A 23,931-nucleotide genomic window follows, 5' to 3' on the forward strand; every position below is an offset into this window, starting at 1 on the left:
CCTGCGCGTCGTGCTGAGGATGAAATGATGATGAAGACAACACATACACCCAGCCCCCGTGCCATTGGAATTAACCAATTAAGGTTAAAATCCCCGACCCGGCCGGGAATCGAACCTGGGACCCTCTCAACCGAAGGCCAGTACGCTGACCGTTCAGCCAACGAGTCGGACAATAATAATAATAATGCTAAAGCACTCGAATAGTTAACCTCATAATATAAATATTAAACTGAACACATTAAAACCCAAAGTTAAAACTAATAACACACGGGAAGAGTAACATTTTACAATTTGCTTTACGTCGCACCGATACAGAAAGATCCTTTGGCAACGATGGGATAGGAAAGGGCTAGGAGTGGGAAGGAAGCGGACGTGGCCTTAATTAAGGTACAGGCCAAGCATTTGCCTGGTGTGAAAGTGGAAAACTACGGGAAAACATCTTTGAGGCTGCCGACATTGGGGTTGAAACCCACTATTTCCCGAATGCAAGCTGATAGCTACGCGACCCAAACCGCGCAGCCATTTACTGGGTACAATAACACTTTAAGAAAACAATAATAATGCTATTGGCTTTACGTCTCACTGACTATTTTTACGGTTTTCGGAACTTAAAAACCCCGAAATAGTAATAAGAAGGAGCGCATGTAGCACAATGTTCGCTTCTATTGCAACCAGAAAAGCGACAGAATCATGGGAAGGCACGACTGAATAACAACTGAAAGATCGATCACAGCCCTCAAACGTTCAAATTTTCTTTTATTGGACAACCTGTATATACGCATTTTCCTTGTTATTTTACCATTGATAAGCTTGTCTGCAGTGTAAACCTAACGCATCTGTTCTTTCACTAGGAGTGAAGACTAGAGAACATGTCAGACACAGTCACAGTTGAGGTGGCCCAAGGAACTTTGAGAGGCAGGAAGATCAATTCGAAATGTAAAGGAACGTTCTACAGCTTCCAAGGTGTGCCGTACGCCAAGCCCCCAGTTGGACCTCTCCGTTTTAAGGTAAATATTTGCTGAACTCTCCTAACAAATCAGTTAATGTAAACTGGGCTTGCAATGTAAAAAGAAAGTCGGCGACTTTGTACTACATCGTTTTTTTGCGGACTTTCTAATCCTACACCTTACTGAAAAATATTGGGTGGCGAATTCAGTTGTTATGGCACACTGCCACTTGCTAGTAAGTTAGAGAAGGTTTCAATTTTAGGAACACACTTTTTGCTATATCTGTTCTGAGCCAGGATCCTTGAGACTTGAAAGGTAACACCCTTCCAGTGGTGTTTCCATCCAGAGTGATAACAGCATTGATGACTTCCCGTTTGTTGATCACCAGGAATTTTGTTTTCTCAATATTTGAGTTTTTGGCTTCGTTGATCCTGTTCAAAAGTGACTGAAGGTCTTCTAAACTGTCAGCAAGTGTCACGGCGTTACTTTGTTTTCAACTGATCTTGAAACCTTTATATCAGCTTCATCGACAGATATTCGTAAAACAGCTTGAGTACACATTAAAGAGGATTGGACAGGGGATACAACCTTGTTTCACATCCTTTTGTATCTTGAGACAGGAATATATATTTTCGAAATTTCAAATCCTCAGCATGTGTTACTTGGACGACATGTTTGTTGATGCAACATTGAATTGCTATATAGAATGGTGTCAGGTGAACACGTTATTTATGAAATGGTTAGAATCAATCCAGCCTGGTGAGTGTTGTGGAAGTTCCGGAGGAACCGTCGGCGGAGCGATGTTATCGGTAAAATCTTTTACCCACCGTCTGAGGTCTTTGGAGCTGCTGGTTTTTTCTTGAGTCTGCTAATCGTCGGTCAAATGCTAGAAAGGTGTTTGACTTTTCGCAACAGTTCTTTCAGAGTCTCTTTATTGCTGGTTGAAGCAGATTTCTTTTTAAATTTGAAAAGTTATGGAATGTTGTGAACCTTTTCGATTGGCTGAGCGCTTAATTGTCTCCGAGCTATTAAGCGTGGGCATTGTGGATTCCACCAGGATACTGGGCGGCCGTTGAGAATTTTTGACACTGCTTTTTTCAGAATAAATTGCTACATGACTCTACGACTATAATATGAGGTTGAACGGAGGAAATTTAAACGAGATAATAGTCTAATCCTAAAGTGTAAGGGAGCGCATTCCACTAAAATACCGTCACTAATGATGACGAACACAGGTCTAAATCTACTGCAAATGAGCATCGTTCTGGTCGTGGTACACGAGTAGGCGATCTGTTATTGGTATTAACTACAAAAAAGATTGACGCTTCTTTGAATGTAAGTACAGCAACTCCATTGGTGTCGGGTGGTCACACTCGTTATTAAGGTGTCTACTGTCTACCGTGTGTATTTCTATCACCTTGTATTATACGTTCTGGATGTCCCATGAGCTCTATATTTTGATCAATACCACATATCTTCTTCTTGTATACCTTCTTTGTGCATAATACGTAAATTCCTGACAGGTGTTTCACAATATACACCGAGTGGCCAAAAGTCATAGGAAGACACTGAATATGATGTTAATAACGAGTTGCTCCTCCGCGAACCTTCAAAACGGCAGCAGTACGGAGAGGCATCGAATCTACATGGTGTTGGGATCGTTCTGGAGGGATCTGGACCCACGCATCTTGCACTGCTACCCACAATTGGTCTTGTGTACTTGGTACGGGGTTCATGGAGCGTACACCAGCGTCAACAGCATCCTATAAATGCTCTATTGGACTAAGATTGGGGGATCTGGAGGGCCAATCCATGGTCGTAATTTCACTGGAGTGCTCCTCCTAGCACCTGCGTGCCACCACAGAGCGGTGACATGGCGCATTGTTCTGTTGAAACATGGCATCTCCATCAGGGTACTCTAGGGCCAGAAAGGGATGCGGATGGTCTGAAAAAATGTCCACATGACGTGCACCTGTCAGCGCTCTCTGAAGCCGGTCAATGATGCCTAATTGCGATCCTGGGAACGCCGTCCAGACTACAAGAGAGCCGAATTCCGGCTGGACACAACCTTGTTGACACGCACGATCCATAGCTTCATGGGGCATACGCCACACTCTCACGTACCCATCGATCGATACAACTGGAACCGGGATTTATCGTACCACACCACACGCCACCACTGTTCTGTGGTCCATTGCTGATGTTCGCGGGTCCATGCACGTCGTTGATCTCTCTGTCGAGGTGTCAGCAAAGGGACACGAGTTGGTCGTCGACTGGGGAAGCCTATGCGGTGCACTTGCCTCCATACAGTCCTGGTAGAAATGGGTTCCTGAGTCCCAACATTCAATAGGGCGGTGATGTGACCCATAGTAGCCCGTCGAGCGCCCAGTATGTTTCTGCGGAGGCGACTTTATGTCCGTTCGTTAAACACCTCTGGTCTTCCCGTGCGGCGGATTACGCGGGTGGTAATATTCCCTCTGCGATATTAAAGATCCACCCTCGACACTTTTGACCTCGGACACCCGAATTCGCGTGTAATTTCCGTAATACTATGACCCGTGCGCCGTGCGCCGATGATCATCCCATATTCAAAGTCGGTTAACTCGCGACGTGTTGCCATCTTCACGACGCTGGTGTCTGTGACAGACTGCTCAGCTACGCCGCAGCTAACAGCAATGCTCAGGGGTCATACACGACACATTTTCTAATGGGACACTCCTTCCCGTAACTTTTGGCCACTCATTGCATTGTACGAATACTAGATCATATGTTTTCTTTTTTTTTTTTATTTTAGGACGCGCAACCTGTAGAGCCATGGCCTGGAATTCGGGACGCTTTGCAGGAGGGTAACATTAGTCTACAATTGGACGGTGAGAGCAAGCAGTTGCGAGGTAGTGAAGACTGTCTCTACCTGAATGTTTACTCACCGCAGGTAAGTTTAATGGAGAGTTACAGTAATATAAACGTATTTGATAAGATTTTTCACCACCTGTTAATACCCCTGTGGGTAGGGGCAGTAGAATAACATACAAGGTATCCCCTGCCTGTCTTAAGAGGCGACTGAAAGCGGCCCTAGGGGCCCTTAAAGTGAGAGCGTGGGTTGGAAACCACGGGGCCCTTATCTGAGCACTGGCATTGCTTCAAGTTTCATCTATGCTATCCGACCTCCCATGCTCAACTCCTGTTCTTTTCCAACCCCGACGGTATTGGGTCTACGAATACTAGGGGGTCTTTAATTTTCACGCCCTTCTTGGCCCCTGTCTTTCTTTAGCCGATACCTTCATTTTATAAGTATCGGACCTCGACAGTTTTTCTCTCACTCTGATTAGTGTTATACAGAGAATGGTTGCTTAGTTGTACTTCCTCTTAAAACACTAATCATCACCACTGTTATTGTTAATATATTTCAACTTTCATCCATTAGTTATATTCACTTCCTTCTGGAGATGTGTATAGAAATTCGGATGAAATGTATAATTATTAGGACGACGACTGCGCCAGTACTGTAATTAGTCATCAACGATCTGCAGTTAGGGCTGATGTCAAGGTGGCAGATTACCTATAAATTGTTTAACTACCCTTTTATTAAATATTTTCAAGGAATTTGGAAAATTTGTAGAACATTTTCCCTGATAAATTGTTCTAATTCCTTATTCCTCAATCCTATAAATGAATATTTGCCCCAATTTGTCCTTTTCGAATCGTGATAACTGATTATGATATTTGTTTCATTAAATGCTGAAACATAATGGTCACCGCCCGCACAATATCTCAAAGGAATGCGTAAAAATAAAAATTATTATTATTGTTCCGAGGTATCTGTGGAACAGCAGAGGTGAAAGAAGGTGCGGGGGTGAACGGGCCTCAAAATACGAAATTAAAGTTAAGATAAAATTTAACAAGGTTATATTTTCTTTTCAAAATCAAGAAATAACAAGCATGGCAGGTACAGAGTAGCAAGGCAACAAAAGTACAATTACAGTATTTACAGGATTTGGGCTTCGAGCCCCGAAATCGCAATTCTTGGGCAACTAGCCCAACTTTAACCCAAAACAAGTTTCAACAGAGGGGCAGAAAACCCCATTCATGCCCAGGAGCACTTGCTCCAAATTACACCGTAAAGCCTCCTCGAGGCACGCAGAACCAAATTTCAAAAAGAGCAAACCGCTCTCAACGTTCAAGCCTATAAAAGGCCACACCAAACTCCACCTTCAAGTTGTCCTCTAAGGACATAAACACAGGGGTAAAATACCCAACCTACTGAGGCCTATTAAGTGAGAAAAGGTTAATTACATGGCCTCTAAAATACCAATTTGAGAGGAGGCGATCTGCACTCCTAATACATTTTGTTTAAAACCTAATCTGGCTCTAGGCCGCTAATGCAAGGGCTAATCCCATACTAAAGAGGTGACTTATAGAAGGAAACAATTTACTTTACGTTAAGGAAGAAAGGTTGTGAAAATAAGTTCACCTCAATGCTATATGAGTGGGAGCTCGAGAGGGTTAAGCACTCTCTATCCCAATATGCAGCTTAAGAGAGAATAGATACTAAGAGTCTTTACATTTTAGGGAAAGGTTACATGGTGGAAAAGCATCGGACCTGCCCCGAGAGTTAAACTGCTGAGCTAGCAAGAAAAGAAGTTATTAAACGGCCATTACCTTGTTGTTGAACTGCTGCCCGAAGAAAGAGGCGCTTCCCGCCCCCTGCTATGTACTTTACACACCAACAGATGTTACTGGAGTGGCGCGGAGGCCCGAAAATCAGCAGTTTATATACTCTCGCGGAAAGTTCGAGGCGTTTCAGGAATGAGAACACCCGCCCACAATCATTTTATTGGCTAGGGTTAAGCAACATATCCCCTTTGGGGAAGATACACCTGATTGTTCATAAATTAACTAAAGAAATTCGGGATTGGCTAAATTCAAAACAAGGGGAAAGAAAGGGTTAATATTGCCAACTTAAACCATGACTGCAAGAAATTTAACAAAGAACAAACTTATGAATTCAAATTTTCTCCAAAAAACAGTTCTTTCACTTCGCACTAGGGTGCACCATTGTAGTTTTTCAGTAGTGTCCTCTAGAAGAGAAAGTTCACACTTCTTACTACAGGCAAAACAAAAATACATCGAAAACGACCCAGTTCAGAAACTTCAAAATTTCCAACTAGTGACATCTTCTGAGAAACTAGAATATTAGCACCTTAGATAAAGTTCAGACTTCCTCCAGTAGGGGAGTTTCAACTGGCGCAAAGTTTGAATTAGCGACGTGGAGGTGTACCGCCCGGTACAATTATTATAGAAGCGCACAAATAAAGAATGGAAGACATATTGGCACAGAGAACGACCATGGAAAACCATCTTCAGGGCTCTCGACAGTGGGGTTCGAACCCACTATCTTTCGAATGCAAGCTCCCAGCTGCGTGCAACTGACCGCACGGCCAACGCGCTCAGTTTACTGCATTATTATTATTATTATTTTTATTATTATTATTATTATTATTATTATTATTATTACCGAGTTATCCGTGGCTTACAGAGGGAAGGAAGTGCTAGGGTTGAATGGGTAGACAAAGCAAAACATTAAGTTCATGAAATCAAGTTAAAATTTGGAAAATTTATATTTTCTTCTTTTTAACATAGTAATAACAATGAACCATATGACAGTTGAGCTAACTATTCAGGCAAAAACAACGTATGATGAAATTTCCATGACTCAGTATAACCTTATACCAAAGGAAGAACTCAGCAGCTCTTGAAGCATTACATCAAGGTAGTAACTCACGAATACAAAGAACCGAGGTGTCAAATACCTTGCAGTTAATAGGGGTGAAGCCCCGACCAAAACAAGCATAGAAGCTTAGGTACAAATTACTGACAATAATCAGCTCATCTTGACAATACCCAGTTAGGATTAGGCCGGCCTGTAAGTGACAAAACTATATTAGTAATATTAAGTAAAGAAGCTGTAGCTCCTTGTATCATTACGAAGGTCGGAACACAACCCAGTTGTCCATTTGACCTTTAAGGTCATATCACAATAAAGGGTTAATAATCTGTTTCCTGAAAGCTCGTTATTTCATGAAAAGGTATAAGAAAAAAGATCGAGAGATCCAAGTAAACAGGAGCAGAAGGCCCATACTATATGTCCATGAAATGGGAAATCAGAACAAGGGTTAAATTTAGGCCAAGAAAAAATGCACGTAGGCTAAAACAAGCAGTCCTGACAAGTTAACATTAAATCTCTAGTTAGAAGAAAGCCTCACGAAGCAGTGGCTTCTAGGTGACTAAGATATAGGAAAGTTTAAAGGGCGAAAGAATTTAAATTTCAAATGTTAACACAAAACTCAGCCATCGAATGCAAGGTAGAGAAGAAGTTAACGAGGGTACCTCACTCGCACTTTCCTATATTTAACAAAGGCCCATCAGGGCAATTTTCGGATACCGAATGCGGAGAAGAAGCCTACATGGAATAATTTGAAATTACCCAAAAATGCCTACATATTGAGTTACAATTTTTTTGAAACCTGAAAATTATATACTAAAAGGGGTCGAATAAGTATGCCCTAATTACACAATCACATACATGGTAATCTCCCTACCTTGTCAAGTCCATCACCACTCAAGTTAAACTGTCGCTCCACAAGACCAGGAGAAGAGCGAAACCCACCCCTTAAATAGTCATCGCCATCATGAATCAATGCCTCATACGAGGAACCATCCCTGACAGCTGGAGAAACGCAACTCTAAAAATGTTTTACAAGGGGAAAGGAAATAATGGAGACTCCGATGCTTATCGGGGTATCGCTTTAGAATGCATTCCGTTCAAGATACTGACAAAGCATATCACAAATAGATTGACTGACCTCGTGGACTGTAAAATACCTGAGGAGCAATTTGGGTTTCGCAAGGGAAGATCTACTCTACAAGCAGTTAAGTGTCTACAAGATGACATACAGTAAACGACGAGAAAACCAAAAGGAAAATTACATGTAGCTTCCATAGACTTTTCAAAGGCCTATGACTCAATCAATAGAATGTTACTGTAGGAAAGACTGGAGCATGTCTTGGAAAGTGGTACATCTTTCTTAGTTCTGATACGAAACATACTCGCAGGAAACTACGTGCAGATTGATGGCAATCTGACAAAATCTATCCCAATAGAGCGAAAGACTGGAGTGCTTAAGGGGGACCCATTGAGTCCGATCCTATTTAACATAGCGACCAAGGACGCAATTACAACAGTACATTCCAGTAATGTAAAAATATATGTTTACGCGAATGACATGGCGATTGCGTCATCATCTCATGAAGTTCTGCAAGCAGCCTTCAATAGGTTAGTGGAATGGGCTGGCAGAAACGACCTACAGCTGAATGTAAATAAGACAGCAGTTATGACATTCAGAAGAGGGGGAAGAATTGCATCACATGACACAATTTATTATAAGAACGAAAGATTAACGACGATCGCATCCTTTAAATACCTCGGAATGACGCTACAGACTACAGGAACTACATACACACTTCACATCAAGGACAAGGTCGCAACTGCTATAATAGCAATGCACGACATCTTACACATAAGGAAACACTCAGTGGATACAGCGATAAATCTATTCAGAGTGAAGATCTCGCCTATTGTGAGCTACGGATTACATCTAGTATGGGGCCATCTTTCTAAGAGCCATCTTTTGGAATTGGAAAAGATCAAGACAATTTATCTAAAAAGAATACTCAGCATATCTAAATTTACGCCCACACGGTTGGTATATGAGCTGGTGAGAGAAAGGTTCTTTATCGAGGATCTTCGTGAGTGGATGCTATTACATTCTACACCTGTGTATCAGAGTGCGTTAAAAGAACTACACGACAAGAAGAAAGAAATACTGAGCACGTTTTACATCACGGTTGCTATGATGACTCAAGACTTGCAACGTCAAAATTACGACCTGCGACATATCATGACGCGATTTGCTGTGCATGGATTCCTTCACAAAATATGCGACAAAACCAGACATCACGACCCTGCTAATGACTGTACTTGAAAACTGTGCAAGAAACAATGCGATCGGTACCATCTTCGGGAGTGTACGGGAAGAACAATGTAATTGACCTCATTTTATAGTGAATGAGCAATGTACGATATTGTATTTCTTTCTGGGCCATTGGCTGCATTAAATTCTATTATTAAATAGTTATCGGGCGGAACATACCAGAGAGAAAAGGAAGCCTAAACGCTGATTGGTCAACAGAATACCAGGAAAGGTGAAGCATAATGTGATTTCACTTTCCTAGCAGGGGTAGCAGTACACTCATAAACATGTTTCCCTGTTACATGTTACATTTCTTCATGTAATAATTTCTCTGAACACAAGGCATCGCAAGTAACATAACAGCGGTGCACTCTGTTTAATAAAATCTCAACTTCTTCCAGCAGTAGCGACCTCTCTTTGCTTTAGTTCAAACTTTTCTAGTAGAAGTTCACGAATTTAAGAATGGAGCACAGCAATACACCTGGAGTACGATTTGAATAGCCGGAGAGGCCTAACTCATGGTTCAATTATTATTATTATTATTATTATTATTATTATTATTATTATTATTATTATTATTATTATTATTATTATTATTATTATTATTATGTCCGTCTCCATAGCTAAATGGTTAGCGTGCTGGCCTTTGGTCACAGGGGTCCCGGGTTCGATCCCCGGCAGAGTCGGGAATTTTAACCATCATTGGTTAATTTCCCTGGCATGGGGGCTGGGTGTATGCGCTGTCTTCATCATCATTTCATCCTCATCATGACGCGCAGGTCGCCTACGGCCATCAAATCCAAAGACCTCACCTGGCGAGCCGAACCCGTCCTGGGATTTCCCGGCACTAAAAGCCGTACGTCATTTCATTTTTCATTATTATTATTATTATTATTATTATTATTATTATTATTATTATTATTATTTACGTTGTCGTAATGGTATGTGGTAAGTTTTAGAGAACATTACCAACAATGTGCTAATCTCGACGAAGAAGTGCAATCCAAGGATTTCTTTCTCAGTTGTGAAACAGCTCAGTTTCATCCGGGAATCATTGTTGTGCTTCTCTTTGTTCAGTTGCCGAAGAGCGGTACAGACAACCTCCGACTACCAGTCATGGTGTATTTCCATGGGGGAGGATTCGCGTATGGCTCAGCAAGTGCCACGGACTATGGAGCCGACTACCTGGTGGACCAAGGAGTTGTACTCGTCACTGTTAACTACCGTCTGGGAATATTAGGTAGGTGTCTGTTGAATTTACTGCTATTTCTTATTGATCTTACGATCCGAATGTCGTGAGTTTATAGAATATTCTGTAATGATATCCGTTATTTCACACCATGATCTCTGTTTTAAGTAAAAGCTTCGACAAGCCAGACCTGTTGATGTTCGGCGTTGCATATCTTGTTACAAAATGGACGAACAGGCATCCCTCAGACCCGATCTATACCATACAGGTGTTTTAACCAGCTCTCAAAGAAATGCAGAAAGTTAGATCCTTAAATCAGAGAATCGCCACTTCACATACACATAGTGTAACAACGTTGGTAACGCTCGGTTGCATATCTAAGTGGCCTTTGCCTTCGGGCCTGGGGTTCGGTTAGCGGCTGAGTCGAGAGATTTTAATCGTAAAGGTTTCATTTCTAACTAAGGTTATTCCATCTGATAATATTGCACCCCAACATCATCTGCTCCTCCTCAGTTTTAGAATGCGCCTCGATCTCTGTAGAAAAACCCTGCAGTCTGGTGGAATTACGTTGTGGAAAATAAACCAGCATTTCACCCAGCTGAAAACCTCTCTCGGTCCTTTAGTTATACAACATGGACAACATCTCAAAGAGGCCTGAACAACAACTAACAAACACATAAATACCTGTACCACGACCATCGTGGGTAAAACAAAACGTGGATGTCGTTTCATCAACAAGGAGGTTTTGGTTGTGGTTCTAACATGTACAAGAGGTCATTAAAGCAAAGAAATTAGCCTATAAGACCTGGCTCAATTCGAGATTTGGTACGATCGAGAACAATGCAGACGTGTAATGTCACTAGCAAAAACAGGAAGTGGCAAAAACAAAAGAAGAACACTGCAGAGGTGTGTATGATAAACTCAACACCCCAGAGTAAGCAAAATATATTTACCAACTAGCGAAAAATCGTCACAGATCCACACAGGATATTGGACATGGCATGACCATAAAGGATGAACACCAGAAACTACAACAAAGACCAACTGAGATCCTTGACCGATGGATAGTCCGGCTTGAGCTGTGGCAGAGGACGGTTCGTGTGACTCTGCCTCATTGTGTGTGACGTGTAGTGTTCTATTATTCTATAGTGTAATTACGTAAAGTGAAAATGGCAACCAACGGCATCCGGAAAAAATACAATTAAATGTGCTTTCCCTGACAAGGCAAATAAACCCGGCCCTGCGGAAATACACGAGTGGATACAGCATACTTTAAAGTTGAATGACGGCGTCTCCGAAAACCGTAAAAGAGTAGTTAGTGGGACGTAAAACAAATAACATTATTAAAGTTGAATGTCGACCAACTGGAGGCCATACAACTTGACAATTTGGAAACGGCAGTCTACATCAAGTTAACCAGTAAACTGTTAATGGAGAAGATCCTACTCACGACCTATGGACACTCACAGGTACGAAAATTTAATGGCTCTATATCTGATGTGATAACATGTGCAGACGTGGATAGCAAATTAGTGAGAATAATGAACCTCCCCATAGAAATGCCAAATGAAAGAATAATGTCTTTCTTTAGCATGTATGACAAAGTAAGGGAAATCCGGAATGACAGATGGTCTTCAACCTATATTTATAATATATACAGTGGAATTAGGGCCATGCGCATAGAGTTAAAAACTGCCATACCTCCCATTGTGTCTACAGGGCGCAGGTAGTCTACGAAGGACAACCGAAATCCTGCTTTTTCTGTAACGCTACAGATCATTTTAGGCAGTACTGTCCCACACGGCGCGGAGAGAAAGAACATAAATCGGGGCCTAGACTCTTTAGTACCGAGCTCGATAGCTGCAGTCGCTTAAGTGCGGCCAGTATCCAGTATTCGGGAGATAGCAGGTTCGAACCCCACTGTCGGCAGCCCTGAAAATGGTTTTCCGTGGTTTCCCATTTTCACATCAGGCAAATGCTGGGGCTGTACCTTAATTAAGGCCACGGCCGCTTCCTTCCCACTCCTAGCCCTTCCCTGTCCCATCGTCGCCATAAGACCTATCTGTGTCGGTGCGACGTTAAGCAACTAGCAAAAAAAAGGCTCCTTAGTGAGATAGTTGCCAATAATGAAAGTCACAGTGACACCCTGGCTGCACTAGAGTCAGAGCGGATGTCCACAAGGATCACACACGTAGAAAGTCCGGTCCTGGTCCAACCACAAGTTGCAGAAAAACAACAAACGGATGACTCACCTAGCCACTCCACTGTCGTCTCGCAGACACCAGTCAATCGGATCGACTCCCCAGCCGCAATATGTAGCCTACACAGCCACAAACACAACAGTCAAAGCTGGACACACATGAGCAATACCAAACAGCTGCCAATACTCAGCCACAGATAGACAGCCTTGTAGGAGCAGACAGCTTGATTATAAACAACATTCCAGAGGGAAATAGCAGCTCACCTACCAACACTGAAGTGGAGAGTGTATTACCTGTTACGGTATTAGAGCCGGCTGGGGAGGGAGACATAAATTTCCCACCCCTGAGTCAGAAATCCACTCCCGATCCAGTGACCACTAGCATGCAGTGGGTTGCAGAAATGGAAGACGACACCTCTACGCTTATGGAAACTCAAGACACGGGGTCAGGGACCCCAGCAAGCATACAGGTCGAAGACCCACCACTAAAAGACGCCGCTATGGCGAATATCACACCAAAATTAAAAACACAACGAGACTCGCGGGAAGAACCACATAAGCCCTACACGACAAGAGATCCGCGTCTACACGGGAGTAGAGCTGCAGAGAGAAGATAGTTTCTCCCTCCCCCCCCCCTGACCCGCACCTCCGCCCCCGCTCACCCCTCTGTTTCTTTGCCGATCAAGAATGTCCCCTCGAATGATGAGGCTGTCAACCTATACAATGAGGACAACACTGCTGAATGGGACGCCAGCTAGTAAATAATAATCACAACGGTCCAAGAGTGCGCCGAATACTCGCCACTTTCCTTTCCCATAATTACTAGGAAGACGACATACAATGGTCCCTCTTAGGATCATGCTGCTGACTTACCCGATATTATCTCTTAACATAAACTGTATCCAGACTCCCAGTAAGCAACTTCTGTTCCGGCAACTTCTGCGTGACCTGGATGTTGATATTGCCCTTCTTCAAGAAGTAGCTACGGAGGACTGGCAATCAATACCTGGATATGAGAAAATCTTAAATGTTAACGAAGACAAAGGTGGTACTGCTATATACATCAAAGAACAAATCCAATACACCGATACAGTTCTGCTTCTAAACTCTCGCGGAATTAGTATTCGTATTAACGATTTATTAATAGTGAACATTTATGCACCATCGGGCTCGAACGCAAGACTCGAACGAAGGACCATTTTTACGACAGAAATCTTACCCCTTCTTCAACAATTTAACGGTAACATAATCCTAGGAGGCGATTTCAATGCAGTACTTTCGCCTAAGGACCAAACAGGTAACTTTCAGGGCTGCCCTGCGTTAGCTGCGCTGATACAGGGTTTACAATTGAAAGACACGTGGGAACTGAAGAAACTCCACAGCCCTGCCTACACATATTTTTACAACACGGGAGCATCTCGCTTGGACCGAATTTACATAAGTACCCATTTACAAGACGAGCTACGTGAAGTTGATTTATGCCCGGTGGCATTTTCGAATCACTGTGCTTATATTTGTAAGGTCAGACACCCGGCTATGGGGCCGGCACGTGGAAGGGGTACATAGAAATTAAACTGCAATATTTTGCGTGAAGAGGAGTTACAGGACCGCTTCTCCACTGAATGGGAAAGATGGAAACGACATATACACCAGTATCGAGATATATTAGATTGGTGGTTGTTATATGCTAAACCTCGAACAATAGGGTTATTGAAGGCATACAGTTCCCAACGTCGACGGCTACTCAACCAGACTACGGACTTTTATTACAGATGTTTACGGCAGCTCTATACTGCAGATCCTACCAACCCGCAAACGTACCAACGCATTAAGCAGATACGAGCCCAGCTATTGACACTGCACAGGAGATACCAAGAAGGTTTGAAAATTCGCGCTCGAGACAACCATTATAACAGCGAAGAGGCTCCTTCCATATATCACTTCCTTCGAGAATGACGCAGGGGGCGACAGAAATATATTCGTAAGCTTACTACCCAGGACGGACAAACTGTTAAAGACCACCCACGGATACAAGCAACACTTGTTTTCAAGTTGATTGAAGCAAGCCCGACAAGTCTGTTCCGTGTTCTACAAACACACGGCAGTATTTTTACCCCAGATCCCAGAACTTTCTTAAAGTGCCAGGCGTTTCATATCATTGTGTATATAATTTGTCATTAGGTTTTATTTCAACTAGTTCATATGTTTTCAAGTTGATTGAAACAAAACCGACATGTCTGTTCCGTGTTCTACAAACACACGGCAGTATTTTTACTCCAGATCCAAGAACTTTCTTAAAGTGCCAGGTGTTTCATGTAATTGAGTATATAATTTGTCATTATGTTTTATGTCAACCCATTGAGATGAATGTAGGCAATCCTCATGATGATTGTTATCAAATTCTCTTCGATTTAATTATTCTACAAGAACTGATGATGACTCCAAGAGAGTCAAAACCGGTCTTCGCTTAATAAATTTCAAATATTTTACACTGTGTTGAATGGTGGAACGTCCTTCAAACCCTATTATAATGGCTAAACTCTAAAGAATAATTTTATTTACAATGTAATATACAAATGGGTGATTCTGGGTTGTAGCAGTAAGAAGAAAATATTATTTTCCTGATTACTAAAATGGTTTACTTTTTTAGGTTTTCTATGCCTAAACGATCCTGTTGCTCCTGGTAATGCCGGTCTCAAGGACCAGGTGGTAGCACTACGTTGGGTGCAGAAGAACATTGCCAAGTTCGGCGGAGATCCTAACAATGTTACCATCTTCGGGGAGAGTGCCGGAGGATCTTCAGTGCAAATGCATATGCTTTCTCCTATGTCTAAGGGTAAGTACTGATGTCCGACTTCATGGTTAACGTAGTGAAACCGGCATTATGACAGCGCCGCAGTTAGCTAAATATTTTTGGAAGGGACACAAATTCACTGAAGAGTTTAATTAAACAATACATTTCGTATAGGTTTCAGTTTAAATGGTTCCACATGTTATTCTCTTTTCAAACGTAGATATCAGTATGAACCGCCAAGAGAAAATTATTTCACCGGGCGAGTTGGCCGTGCGGCTAGAGGCGCGCAGCTGTGAGCTTGCAACCGGGAGATAGTGGGTTCGAGCCCCACTGTCGGCAGCCCTGAAGATGGTTTTCCCTGGTTTCCGATTTTCACACCAGGCATATGCTGGGGCTGCTTCCACGGCCGCTTCCTTCCCACTCCTAGGCCTTTCCTATCCCATCGTCGCCATAAGACCTACCTGTGACAGTTCTACGTAAAGAAAAAAAGATTTCAAATACACTCATATTCTTAAAAACCAGAACACCTTGAAAGACTAGAAATAGGAAGTTCATATTCACAGGACATGTGCGTAAGTATGTTCTAAAGAAACGATTAGCATTTGAACCATGTCGGCCCTCAGGTTCAAGGTCCACACCGATATCTCGGCGCACAACCACCGATTGATAAATGTGGCTGAGGCTCTCGCTGTCGATATAAACCAAAGGTAATGGGTCAGTGTGACTTGAGCAGACGGGCAGGATGCCTCGCAGACCCATGCGAGAACCGTACCGTCAAATGAGTGAATCTGAAAGAGGGCGCATTATCGGCATGAGAGAACTTGATGCATCCATCCGAGAAATTGCTGCTCGTGTCAGACGAAGTGTGTCGGCAGTGCAACGGGTGTGTACAGAATGGGTCTGGGTTAACGGTGCGTCGTCCACCTCTCCGCCTACCTTTGACTAATGTGCATAAACATGTTAGACTGCAATGGTGTATGGAACAATATCACTGGGGACAGGAATGGCAGCAGATACTGTTTTTGGACGAATCCAGGTTCTGTATGTTTGAAAATGATGGCCGCATTTTGGTTCGCCGCAGACAGGGTGAGAGGCATCACATTGACTGCATTCGCACAAGATATACAGCGCCAACTCAAGGCCTTATGGTGTGGGGTGCTATTGGGTACGACCACAAATCACAGTTGGTGCGTGTCCAGGGCACTGTGACCAGTTTGACCTACGTGAATGACATAATGCGACCCGTAGCCTTACCCTTTCTGCACGACACCCCAGACGCCATATTTCAGCAAGACAATGTGCGACCGCAGGTTGCTGCACGAACACGTGCCTCCTCGCTGTCATAGGATGTCAGACTGTTGCCCTGGCCTGCCCGATCACCGGACTTGTCGCCAATCGAAAATGTGTGGGATATGGTGAAATGACGGGTGTGAGGCTGTGACCCAATGCCAACTACCAAAGATTAACCGTGGAACCAGGTGAATGCGGCATGGATGCCTCTACCCCAGGTCGCCATTCGCGCCTTATACGCGTCGATGCTATCACACATGGAACAAGTTATCAGTGCCGATGAAGAACCCAGTGTCTACTAGGCAACAGGACACATGCTGAACCTAGGTAACTGAAATACTAACCATTTCTGCAGAACATAGCCTACTAATGAACATGTCCTGTGAATATGAACTTCCTATCTCTAGTCTTTCAAGGTGTTTTGTTTTTTATGAACATGAGAGTAATTTGGGAATTTATTGAACCTCTGCCTTGGTAAATCATTCCAATCCCTAATTGCTCTTCCTATAAATGAATATTTACCCCCAGTTTGAACTCTTGAATTCAAACTTTGTCTTCACATTATGATATTGCCTACATTTAAATACTCCATTCAAGCTTCTACGTCTCTTATTGTAATTTAATTCCATGTCATACCTCTCCTGATAGCTCGGAACATACAACTGACTATTAAGAAACAGCGTGGACCGATTTAGTAATAATAATTTTTCATTTCTTACCTTCTCACTTCCTTCTAAAACTATGTGATCTAGTACTGTTTGGCTCAAAACGTGACCTTTGGATGTGCCTGCTAACTAACCTCATGGCACTACAGCCCTTGAAGGGCTTTGGCCTGCCAAGCGACCGCTGCTCAGCCCGAAGATTACGAGATATTGTGTGGTTAGCACGACGAATCTCTCGGCCATTATTCTTGGCCTTCCAGACCGGGGCCGCTATCTCACCGTCCGATAGATCCTCAATACTAATCACGTAGGCTGAGTGGACCTCGAACCACCCCTCAGATCCAGGTAAACATCCCTGACCTGACCGGTAATCGAGCCCGGAGCCCCCGAGTAAGAGGCAGGCACGCCACCCCTACGCCATTTGCATGTGCCCCTCCTCTTAAAAACTTTACTCTGTGTCTCTTTATGTGTGATCCAATACACTCATCTCACCTCAAACATTCCGATACATTTTTAAGCATTCTCTTATTTCTCTCTACACCAGGCTTCATTTCCATACAATGTCATTCCCTCACAACAAAATCGTCGAAAATGCATCAATCAATCAATCAATCAATCAATCAATCAATCAATCAATCAATCAATCAATCAATCAATCAATCAATCAATCAATCAATCAATCAATCAATCAATCAATCAATCAATCAATCAATCAATCAATCAATCAATCAATCAATCAATCAATCAATCAATCAATCAATCAATCAATCAATCAATCAATCAATCAATCAATCAATCAATCAATCAATCAATCAATCAATCAATCAATCAATCAATCAATCAATCAATCAATCAATCAATCAATCAATCAATCAATCAATCCTGATCCGTATTTAGGGCAGTCGCCCAGGTGGCAGATTCCCTATCTGTTGTTTTCCTAGCCTTTCCTTAAATGATTGTAATTCGCCGTAGACCTTGTTCGTTGTATTTGTTCACAGCACACTGGACAGCACCATGCGAGAGGTTCAGTTTTTAGTAATGTTTCGGTAAGGAAGTCCCTATTGCCATAAGGAAACATTTTTTTCCTTCACAACATTCTTCAACTCACCCGATCGACGTCTCATTCCTGTATACTATTAGTTCCAGGCACTAATGCTCATTGTTATGCTAGATACGCGATGAATTATTTGTTTTGAGCCACCAGTCGGCGACGTTTACGTACTATGCATGACTACGATCTAATCGTATGAAAACTTTCTCGTGTGCCATTAAACAGTACTTTGTTATGAACCGAGTAAAATAGTGGTTACACCTAATGTACGTCACAATTAATTACGTCGAACAGTAGAGCATCTCTAGTGTTAGAGTAAATCGCTTACCGATAATTCCCGTTTGTGTACCGTTTGAAACCATAAACGTATTAATTCTTATTTTACTCACTGCAATAAAACAGAGAAGCTTACTTTTTGACTTACGGTATTCCCGTATCAGTCCAATATTTCATCTTAGATCCCAAACCTGATCTAAGAGGAAAGTGAATAATACACTGACTGACAGAGCAAATGCAACACCAAGAAGGAGTGGTTCGAAAGGGATGAAAGTTGGAGAAAAAACAGAGACGGCACGGACGAATAATTGATGTTTATTTCAAACCGATATGCAGGTTACACAATGCGCACGGCATCGACTCAGTAGGATGTAGGACCACCGCGAGCGGCGATGCACGCAGAAACACGTCGAGGTACAGAGTCAATAAGAGTGCGGATGGTGTCCTGAGGGATGGTTCTCCATTCTCTGTCAACCATTTGCCACAGTTGGTAGTCCGTACGAGGCTGGGGCAGAGTTTGCAAACGGCGTCCAATGAGATCCCACACGTGTTCGATTGGTGAGAGATCCGGAGAGTACGCTGGCTACGGAAGCATCTGTACACCTCGTAGAGCCTGTTGGGAGATGCGAGCAGTGTGTGGGCGGGCATTATCCTGCTGAAACAGAGCATTGGGCAGCCCCTGAAGGTACGGGAGTGCCACCGGCCGCAGCACATGCTGCACGTAGTGGTGGGCATTTAACGTGCCTTGAATACGCACTAGAGGTGACGTGGAATCATACGCAATAGCGACCCAAACCATGATGCCGCGTTGTCTAGCGGCAGGGCGCTTCACAGTTACTGCCGGATTTGACCTTTCTCCACGCCGACGCCACACTCGTCTGCGGTGACTATCACTGACAGAACAGAAGCGTGACTCATCGGAGAACACGACGTTCCGCCATTCCCTCATCCAAGTCGCTCTAGCCCGGCACCATGCAAGGCCGCACTAGATAGACAGGCCACAAGGCTCGGACCGTGACGTCACGCCAGTGGCTGGCGTTCAGCATGGGAGTATACGGCCCGCTCTCACTGTTTCCATGATATTATTAATTTATTGAACCTTAACGATATAACTGAACACGCCTTTAATTGTGGTTTTATTTAGGCTTGTGCACTACATCAGTTTTATGCGGGGGAAAACTAGCGGAACAGTTTATGTACATTTATTTACGTAAAATTAAGCTGACATCTGTCATTTGTAACGGAACACGGTTTCATGCAAAAGATTAAAACCCATAATACGTATAAAAATAGTTTTAATGTTACTATGCAAATACACTGACTGGCAGAGCAAATGCAACACCAAGAAGGAGTGGTTCGAAAGGGATGAAAGTTGGGGAAAAAACAGAGACGGCACGGACGAATAATTGATGTTTATTTCAAACCGATATGCAGGTTACACAATGCGCACGGCATCGACTCAGTAGGATGTAGGACCACCGCGAGCGGCGATGCACGCAGAAACACGTCGAGGTACAGAGTCAATAAGAGTGCGGATGGTGTCCTGAGGGATGGTTCTCCATTCTCTGTCAACCATTTGCCACAGTTGGTCGTCCGTACGAGGCTGGGGCAGAGTTTGCAAACGGCGTCCAATGAGATCCCACACGTGTTCGATTGGTGAGAGATCCGGAGAGTACGCTGGCCACGGAAGCATCTGTACACTTCGTAGAGCCTGTTGGGAGATGCGAGCAGTGTGTGGGCGGGCATTATCCTGCTGAAACAGAGCATTGGGCAGCCCCTGAAGGTACGGGAGTGCCACCGGCCGCAGCACACGCTGCACGTAGTGGTGGGCATTTAACGTGCCTTGAATACGCATTAGAGGTGACGTGGAATCATACGCAATAGCGCCCCAAACCATGATGCCGCGTTGTCTAGCGGTAGGGCGCTCCACAGTTACTGCCGGATTTCTCCTTTCTCCACGCCGACGCCACACTCGTCTGCGGTGACTATCACTGACAGAACAGAAGCGTGACTCATCGGAGAACACGACGTTCCGCCATTCCCTCATCCAAGTCGCTCTAGCCCGGCAGCATGCCAGGCGTGCACGTCTATGCTGTGGAGTCAATGGTAGTCTTCTGAGCGGACGCCGGGAGTGCAGGCCTCCTTCAACCAATCGACGGGAAATTGTTCTGGTCGATATTGGAACAGCCAGGGTGTCTTGCACATGCTGAAGAATGGCGGTTGATGTGGCGTGCGGGGCTGCCACCGCTTGGCGGCGGATGCGCCGATCCTCGCGTGCTGACGTCACTCGGGCTGCGCCTGGACCCCTCGCACGTGCCACATGTCCCTGCGCCAACCATCTTCGCCACAGGCGCTGCACCGTGGACACATCCCTATGGGTATCGGCTGCGATTTGACGAAGCGACCAACCTGCCCTTCTCAGCCCGATCACCATACCCCTCGTAAAGTCGTCTGTCTGCTGGAAATGCCTCCGTTGACGGCGGCCTGGCATTCTTAGCTATACACGTGTCCTGTGGCACACGACAACACGTTCTACAATGACTGTCGGCTGAGAAATCACGGTACGAAGTGGGCCATTCGCCAACGCCGTGTCCCATTTATCGTTCGCTACGTGCGCAGCACAGCGGCGCATTTCACATCATGAGCATACCTCAGTGACGTCAGTCTACCCTGCAATTGGCATAAAGTTCTGACCACTCCTTCTTGGTGTTGCATTTGCTCTGTCAGTCAGTGTACATGATAGCAATTCACAACAATAGTCTGGAACCTTTCTTAGAAATTAGGCTTCAACTTAAAACTTATCTAACAATTCTTAAGGTTTCAGTTTATCAATTTTCGTTTTCTTCGCCGATTTATGGCTATCCTTACTTGAGGATTTCTTCTTCTTAGCAACGAGTTATTCCTTTGCTGGCGGGACCTAGTATTTACACTGCACTAAGTCTTCTGTTATGGGCTAGAGCAATTTTGTTACTTTCATTGATCTGTCTCTGTCTTAACCTTGGCTTTGGCAATATGAAAGTGACTGCGATATGAGCGATGCTAGTAATGCCATTCCTTACGCAGCCAGTCCCTGCTATGAATGGTGTGAAACTGTTGCTCACAGGGTCGGTTGGTGCATCCATTTCAGTGGGCTTGGCAGACTGATATGTAATAGCAACTTCTGGCTCGGTGAGGAAAGCAACGGGAAACTACCTCACTCCTCATTTCCCTAGTACGCCTCTTCAGTGATGCCTAGGCCATCTATGACAGCTCATGGCGGAACTGTTGAGGATCCAACCAGCCTTCGGGCTGATGACTAAACATACATACATACAGCAACGAGTTTGTCTGCGATAACTTTTCTATAGTTATTCAATAATATATTACAAAAGATGTATATACATTTGTCAACGTAATCTTTAAAACTACTTCTACAATCACTGCATGTTTCAAACATAACGTTTTCATTTTCCAGAACTTTGTTGACAAGCAAAATCAGAATGTTTCTTTGAGAATCACCATGTAAAAACCTCGATTCAAATTTATCTCTTATAAGTACACTAAATAATTTAAACTGTGTGATCAAAATGTTACTGTTAAAATAGACCCATCAGGTCTTTTAACAGAATCCTCCCTAATTACGAAACGTTCGTCGAAGTGTTTTATGCACACAACTTAGCTTGCTGAAGGGACAAATTCTGTTCGATGGATCCACTTTTGTTTCCGAACCAAATCAGTAGGAAATTTAAACACTGAAATACTGGGCTCTTCTGAACTATAGTTGCTTCTACAACCAGGTACACAACACGACGTGGGCATAATTCACAATGTTCACACACGTTTAAGTCATTCAACACCATTGATAGCCTTACTGTTGCGAGGTTCATATCAGCCTACAAGTCACTGGCGAAAAATGAAGCGGATGGCTCTTCGTGTGACGTAGCGCCGGAAGTGGAGGGGGAGCCTTATGGCCTGTATATCTAGTTGGCCTTGCACCATGCCAGGCGTGCACGTCTATGCTGTGGAGTCAATGGTAGTCTTCTGAGCGGACGCCGGGAGTGCAGGCCTCCTTCAACCAATCGACGGGAAATTGTTCTGGTCGATATTGGAACAGCCAGGGTGTCTTGCACATGCTGAAGAATGGCGGTTGACGTGGCGTGCGGGGCTGCCACCGCTTGGCGGCGGATGCGCCGATCCTCGCGTGCTGACGTCACTCGGGCTGCGCCTCGACCCCTCGCACGTGCCACATGTCCCTGCGCCAACCATCTTCGCCACAGGCGCTGCACCGTGGACACATCCCTATGGGTATCGGCTGCGATTTGACGAAGCGACCAACCTGCCCTTCTCAGCCCGATCACCATACCCCTCGTAAAGTCGTCTGTCTGCTGGAAATGCCTCCGTTGACGGCGGCCTGCATTCTTAGCTATACACGTGTCCTGTGGCACACGACAACACGTTCTACAATGACTGTCGGCTGAGAAATCACGGTACGAAGTGGGCCATTCGCCAACGCCGTGTCCCATTTATCGTTCGCTACGTGCGTAGCACAGCGGCGCATTTCACATCATGAGCATACCTCAGTGACGTCAGTCTACCCTGCAATTGGCATAAAGTTCTGACCACTCCTTCTTGGTGTTGCATTTGCTCTGTCAGTCAGTGTACGTGGGAACATGCAGTTAAGAATAACCGTCTCGAAGCATGGGAGAATTGTTAAGTTCAGCCCCATTAAATATTTCCTACCACCACCATGAAAAGCTTACAATGGGATACGTTGAGTTCTTATATTCTTTGTTTAAATTGAATCAATGGTAGACGCCTGTATTTTAATTGCATCTTCTTACCTTTATACTTGTTATTTTATCCTAGGTCTGTTTTGTCGGGCGATAGCTCAGAGTGGAGCAGGGTTCAATCCTTGGTCATTTGAGCGACATCCAAGAGAAGCAGCGTTCCGAGTTGGAGCAGCTCTGGGGTTCAGTGGCAATCAGCCGAAGGAGCTGGTAGAGTTTCTGCGAGGTGTAGATTATTTGACACTTGGACGAGCTGCCTTGGACCATGGTATATCTCAAGAGGTAGGAATTCTACTGATCAATAAACAACTTACATCATACTAGAGGAAAATAGTGTAATAAGTCTGAGGAAACATTCATTTTTATAAATATTAATTCCGACGTTATCTGGATATCTAAATGACAAAATTCATTGTCAGCATATCTGTACAAGGGGGCCCTTCAGCACTTGTTGTTCTGTTTCTGGTCGCTAGGAGCTCTGATAGCCGTACCCTTCTGGAAGCGCGCGTCAATGCATTACGATGTTTACTGTGAAATGCGTGATGTTCGTGAAGCAGAATTGTCGAAAGTTGAGAGTTTCATTGTTTCAAAATCTGTGTTTTCGTGTACTTTCGAAGGTATGTTAAATATTTACGATTATAGTTTTCAATAGAAATGTTCTAGATCGTTCGCATTGAATCTTTCGCACAGTTACCTGTACTCATAGTGATTACCGTACATTGTTAA

General features: G+C 43.9%; 1 protein-coding gene across 1 annotated transcript in view; it reads left to right on the forward strand.

Annotated features, from left to right (window-relative positions):
- The first annotated feature begins 852 nt into the window (after positions 1 to 852).
- The window catches only part of LOC136877301 (esterase FE4), a 79,156-nt gene continuing 56,077 nt past the window's right edge, over positions 853 to 23,931 (forward strand). Inside the window, exons 1-5 of the mRNA XM_067151231.2 lie at positions 853 to 1,007; positions 3,742 to 3,879; positions 10,055 to 10,217; positions 15,017 to 15,202; positions 23,285 to 23,487. Of these exons, the coding sequence (XP_067007332.2) occupies positions 870 to 1,007; positions 3,742 to 3,879; positions 10,055 to 10,217; positions 15,017 to 15,202; positions 23,285 to 23,487 (828 nt within the window). The 5' untranslated portion in view covers positions 853 to 869. The remainder of the gene's footprint in view (positions 1,008 to 3,741; positions 3,880 to 10,054; positions 10,218 to 15,016; positions 15,203 to 23,284; positions 23,488 to 23,931) is intronic.

This window comes from Anabrus simplex, chromosome 7, assembly GCF_040414725.1.
Source record: "Anabrus simplex isolate iqAnaSimp1 chromosome 7, ASM4041472v1, whole genome shotgun sequence".
NCBI classification, from domain to species: Eukaryota; Metazoa; Arthropoda; class Insecta; order Orthoptera; family Tettigoniidae; genus Anabrus; species Anabrus simplex.